The sequence below is a fragment of the Hylaeus anthracinus genome, unplaced genomic scaffold (genome assembly GCF_026225885.1).
Source record: "Hylaeus anthracinus isolate JK02 unplaced genomic scaffold, UHH_iyHylAnth1.0_haploid 13277, whole genome shotgun sequence".
In the NCBI taxonomy this organism is placed as follows: Eukaryota; Metazoa; Arthropoda; class Insecta; order Hymenoptera; family Colletidae; genus Hylaeus; species Hylaeus anthracinus.
The window spans coordinates 3058-8941 of NW_026534453.1; the positions used below are offsets into that span (position 1 = coordinate 3058).

The 5884-nt window shown below is 40.8% G+C and overlaps 1 protein-coding gene across 1 annotated transcript; it reads right to left on the minus strand.

Annotated features, from left to right (window-relative positions):
• Positions 1–3770: 3770 nt before the first annotated feature.
• Positions 3771–5878, minus strand: LOC128892661 (uncharacterized). The gene is made up of 4 exons (XM_054153193.1): positions 5613–5878; positions 4908–5179; positions 4207–4391; positions 3771–3885 (listed from the first exon to the last, which is right to left on the minus strand). The coding sequence occupies exons 1-4, from the start codon at positions 5707–5709 to the stop codon at positions 3771–3773; spliced, it is 669 nt and encodes a 222-aa protein (XP_054009168.1). The 5' UTR covers positions 5710–5878.
• Between the last annotated feature and the right edge of the window lie 6 nt (positions 5879–5884).

The window sequence follows — 5884 nt, forward strand, 5'->3', positions numbered from 1 at the left end:
TATATATATATATATATACAGGTTGTCCGAAAAGTCGGGGAGGAGCCGGAAATGGGGGGTAGCTGAGACGATTCTGAACAACAATTTCCTTTGCAAAAATGTCGGATGGGGCTTCGTTAAGGAGATATTAACCGAAAACTCCGACCAATCACGAAGAAAAGAAATATACAGAGTGTCCCAAAAATGTTGGAGGTCCTTGAAAAGGGTGGTTCAGGGGGTGATTTGAAACAACTTTTTCCTTAGCGAAATTGTTGTCCGAGGCTTCGTTGAGGAGATATTAACGGAAAACTCCGACCAATCAGAGCGCGCGTAGACCGTTGGAGCGGTCGCGGTAGCGAAGGCTTACGCGCTGGCGGCCGCGCTTGTACGCGAACAAATGACTCGACGTGCATCGAAGGACATTGACGCTGTCGCCTAGCGCGTAGCCTTCGCTACCGCGGCCGCTCCAACGGTCTACGCGCGCTCTGATTAGTCGGAGTTTTCGGTTAATATCTCCTTAACGAAGCCCCCTCCGACATTTTTGCAAAGGAAATTGTTGTTCAGAATCGTCTCAGCTACCTCCCATTTCCGGCTCCTCCCCGACTTTTCGGACACCCTGTATATATTCTATAAGAGTAATTAGAGCTGAATTGCTGTTGTAAACTTGCAAATCTTCGGAAAATATTGTTCCTGGTATAAACTGTACTAATATAATATTACTGTACCATTTATGTACTATATTACATATTTATATATAATGATTCTAATATTTAATATATATATATATATAATAATATATATGATATTTATACATTATATATTAAATGATTTATTTAAATTCGTCAAACAGTAAACAATCATCCCTTCTTTTCTTTAAAAGTTCAAATAATAAATCATTTAATAATAATACATCAAACAATGTATGTAGCGCATAATAATGCAGTATTTCTTTTCTCTCTGTACTTTCGTTTAAATTATTAGCTCAATGAGAAATGATTTATTATTTGAACTTTTAAAGAAAACAACAGACGATTGTTCACTGTTTGAGGAATTTAAATCAATCATATTTCATGTTATCTAACTAGATATCCCTTAAATACCAAATTTCAATTGAAATTTCATTTTCATTTGTCGTTTATTGTTTATTCCCTAGATAAAAATGTGCATAAGTATTTTTAAAATATCCATGTATTTTCTAAACATTATTTTTAAAAATAGTTTCAAGTATGTTTTGGTATTTTTATAAATATACATTTTTATAAATGTTGGTCGTAAAAAGGCAAGTGCGTGTCTGCGACTTAATTTCTCAAAACTTTTGCCGACGCAACACTTCCATTGTCGCAGGTTCTCCTACAACTTTTTTCAACAACTTTTTTAACAACTTTCCCAGTAACAACCGTGTACGTAACGTCAAATGGTACGAAACGAACGTTTTCGCTGGATTATTCTGTCACGATACTTCCTATCGACGCCATAAATACGTAATCACAGTCACGTTTTCCAGTTCGCGCTTCCTTGGCTGACCTTTACACTCACAAATAGCAAGTTCGCTTTGGTGCGACAGTAACGCTATATGCTTCGTTTTCTAGAACTCGTTAGAATTATACGATTCACGAGAATCTAACCCGCTCTGCCGGATAAAAATATCTCACCTTAGTCAAATTCGAATTCATTGAATATCAGATCTGCGCACTGATTACAAAAAAAAAAAGAAAGAAAAAAAAAAGTGTGCAACACTTACAGAATGCTCGAGTTGATACTAAGATACTCTTACAATAATACACAAGAAAACCACTTTCATATTTATTTAAAACAACTACCTGAGAAAATTGTAATATCTAAGAAACTACGAAATGCACACAGTACGCAATAACATGAAAAATTTCGAAAAATCATATCACAATACAGAACGAAATAAATTACTATTTAGATCGTAATTTTGGTGGACACGTTTGGAAAGATTCTGCTCTGCACAAGGATCTCCGGTCTACTTATGAAACAACCCGATAACAATACGGTATTATTCCACTTTAATCTTCGTTCGAAACAGAAAGCTACCCTCCAGTATTATTGTAACAACAAATGGGGATTCGCGTCATTGTTAACAGTCGTTGAAGCCTCGAAAGGAACTATCTCTCATTTTTCGAAAAACAATAGTTGTTAAAAAGTAATACAAAGTTATCGAGCGAAGTTTTCCAGGGAACTTATGCATTCTTCCGGCAAAGTAGCCCCCAACGTTCGCGCCTGCATGTGCATATATGCAGGTGCATGCGCAACTTCCGAGACGAGAGTTTATCGCGAGCGGAATTGCTTTTGTCACGCACCACGTACCGCTGCCTATTACCTCGAAAACACGAAGCAATTACGAAATTTAACCCTTTGCACTCGAGAGGCGACCGAGAGTCGCCGCTGGGGGTTTCACGTGGCAACTCGAGTGGCGACCGACGGGCGACAATTTTTTTTTTTTTTTTTTTTTTTTTTTTACTACTCGGATCTCGTTACAGGCCGTTGTAATTTGTCTGGTAAATAGGAACGAACGATAATCAACGGATGATGGTTATACAGGGTGTCCCGTTTAAGTTGAAATTGTAAACAAATATCGAAAATATGTGATTTAAAAAAAAGAAAAAAATTGATACAGGTTCTTTAGTGTTTCGAGTGAGGAGTTAGATGGTACTACGTGTTTAAAAAAAAAGAAAAAAAAAATTAAAATAGAAAGTGAAAATACTCGAGAATAAGGCGACACAAAGAAAATGTCTGTGTAAATTTTTGTTGGAAATTTGTTGTAGAATTGACACTCTGCGTATGTTCGAACTTATACGTAGACACCCTGTATGTCATATATTGTATGTTATATAGGGTGTCCTAAAAGTGTTGGAGGTCTTTGAAAGGGGTGGTTCGGGAGGTGATTTGAAACAACTTTTTCCTTGGCGAAAATGTTGTCCGAGGCTTCGTTAAGGAGATATTAATAGAAAACCCCCGACCAATCAGAGCGCGGCTGTCTAGAGCGTAGCGTACGCTACTGCGGGCGCTCCACCGGCATTCTCACGCTCTGATTGGTCGGCCGCCTAGCGCGTAGCGTACGCTACCGCGGCCGCTCTACCGTGATCCTCGCGCTCTGATTGGTCGGCCGCCTAGCTATCGCGGGCGCTCCACTGTGATACACGCGCTCTGATTGGTCAGTGTTTTCCGTTAATATCTCCCAACGAAGCCTCGGACAACATTTTCGCTAAGGAAAAAGTTGTTTCAAGTCACCCCCCGAACCACCCTTTTTAAGGACCTCCAAGATTTTTAGAACACCCTGTGTATGAGAATATATTGACAACACATGATTTTACTACCTGGAACATGGCCAAAGGTATCAAACCAAAATGCTCCTCATATGATTAAATATTGTGTATATACATTTTACAAGAAAATTATAAACGAATCAAACAAAATAACTTTGCGAACAATCCGATAAATTAATTCTCTATTGCAATAAAGTCAAATTTTTGGAATAATTACTTCCAAAAATTGTCAAAAAGGATGTGCAAGATCCTTTGCAAAAATTGCCAAAGAATTGTCAATAATCAAATGACTTCGAAGTGTGCCATACGCGGTTTGAATTTTTCTGCAATTTTCCAGTAGTTTTAGTGTTAAAATATTCGGTAAATTAACAGATTTTTCTTAGCGTTATTAAAACCGTTTCACTCTCGTAATTCAGCATTCGTGCCGCGCTTTTTAGACATTTTTTCGCCAGCGTTAAGTTCACTGCAGTAATAATGCAGAGTCGCAACAGTGGCATTGTGTTAATGAGAACTGCTAACTGCGAAAACGCGACCGACACGCGTTCGATAAAAGACCTCGTTATTGTACCAGTGAAGTAACAAAGTCTGCCTGGCGATAGTCATCGACTTGACACAGCTACAAAGCCATATTTATAACGGCAGAATTTGCCAGTCGTGCTGACATTCGGTTAACAGCGATTAAAGAAGCACGGAGCATCGTACGATCCCTGACATGTTTGCATGCGCGTGCTACCTTTTTCTGTTGTAATTAGCAGAGTATGGCATAGAATTTTAACATGTTCGCTAACAAACAGATGGCAGTGGAAATTTAATATAATTTTAATATAAAAACAGATGTACACATCAATATCCCTGGAGAGGTTAATGAAAAATCCTGTTACCCTAAATGGAGAACGTGGCAGTCTATGTGTTAAGATAATTATAGAATTTAACTTACCAATCGAAGAATCTTCTACCATGGAATGTACCATCGGAGGAGCCATTCAAGTAAGGCAACTCCACGCCAACGTGGGCTTCTGCGCGACCTGGTACAGGTCCCACGTATCTGACACGTCCTTGAAGAACTCTCCCTTCCGGCGATATAACCTTCACAAGGTGATTCAGTTTGAGATCCCTCGGTATCTGCGAAAACAACCGATAGAAACTATTAACGAGCGATTCTAATTAAATTGGACATGTCGGCCATATTGAATTCACCATTTTCCGAATTTTTATGTCAGATTCGTAATTTGAGGCCGAAATAATTCATAAATACCAAGTTTCATGAAGGTCCGAAAACTTTTTGCGCCGCCCTATATGTAGTTCCGTATTTTTATAAGCAACGTCTCGCGTGAAATGAGAATACGAGAAGTGAGTGAGCTCACTTGAATTACAGAATCTACCCGCAGTGTGGCGCTGGTATTTCTGTTTCTCGCTATGGGGCGGCGCGGTGGTACACGCCATCTGACAGACACACGAACGCGAGCCACCGGTGGTACACGTCGGCGTGAACGTGTTAAATTAATAAATTAAATTAAATTAAATTAATTTCTAAAAGAAAAATTAATAGTATTCAAATGGAAAACAAGTCGAAAGGGTCAGCCACCGAAATCGAAAAGGTCCGTTTGGGGTATCCCTTGAGTAATTACGGAAATTTACCTTTGGCAGGTACGGTCTGGCATCCTGCGGTGGATGCCAGTCACGGATGAGATCAGGCTCGGAGTAACGTCGTGCACGTCTCCGTCTAGCCGTTTGCTTGTTCCAATAATCCGAGCTGACACCGGTACTGGAGACCGTCAGCATCGAATCGATGCTCCGTCGCAAATAATCCTCCGCCTCGTCGATCAACGACTCGGTCGAATCGCCACTGTTGTCACCCCCGACCAAATCCGAACGTAGGTTCGGTAGACTGCCCCGTGTCATTGGGCATTCTGTAAACAAACACGTTCCCCACTCTCATTCAGAAGCTAATCCCACTCCCCGAGCAGCGTTTTCAGCCGCACAAAGTAATTTACAGCGACATAATCGAAACCGAGGAAATATGTCGTTCGCGAGGACCGAACGAATTCCAACGGTAACAACGGTTGCGTGAACGAGGTTTGTTTGCTATCGAGGATAGAGTAGATCACGAATGTGCGATAAAGTCTCGTTAATGGAACCTATGATACTTGTGCGTTATATTAGGTTGTCCCAAAAGTTTCTCCCGTGACTTGCACTCGATTATTTTGTGTGGCAGTGTTTATATAAATAGACCTAACCTAATTTATTAGATGTTAATATTGTATATTGTAAATCTACGTGCTTAAAACGCGCGATGAAACGCAAAAGCGAAATTCTAAAATGCGCAATGATAAAAGTACGTACCTTGAAAGGTGACCTTCGATCGCGTTCTCTTCGGCACGTTTTTGGAAGCCTTAGAGGAGGTCGCGGAAGGGTGCACGTGAGTAGGCGACGACGGCATGGAGGACCAGGTCGGTCTCGGTGTGGACGTGGCCGCGGGAACTCTCCACGTGTCGAAGGACGCAGCAGTTGCTCTCCAGGAGTGCCGTCGCGATGGCCCGCTGCAAACCTCCAGTCCTGGCGATGGAATCGAGGTCAGGGAGCCACGGTACCGCGAGGAATAGAGATCTGTGGAG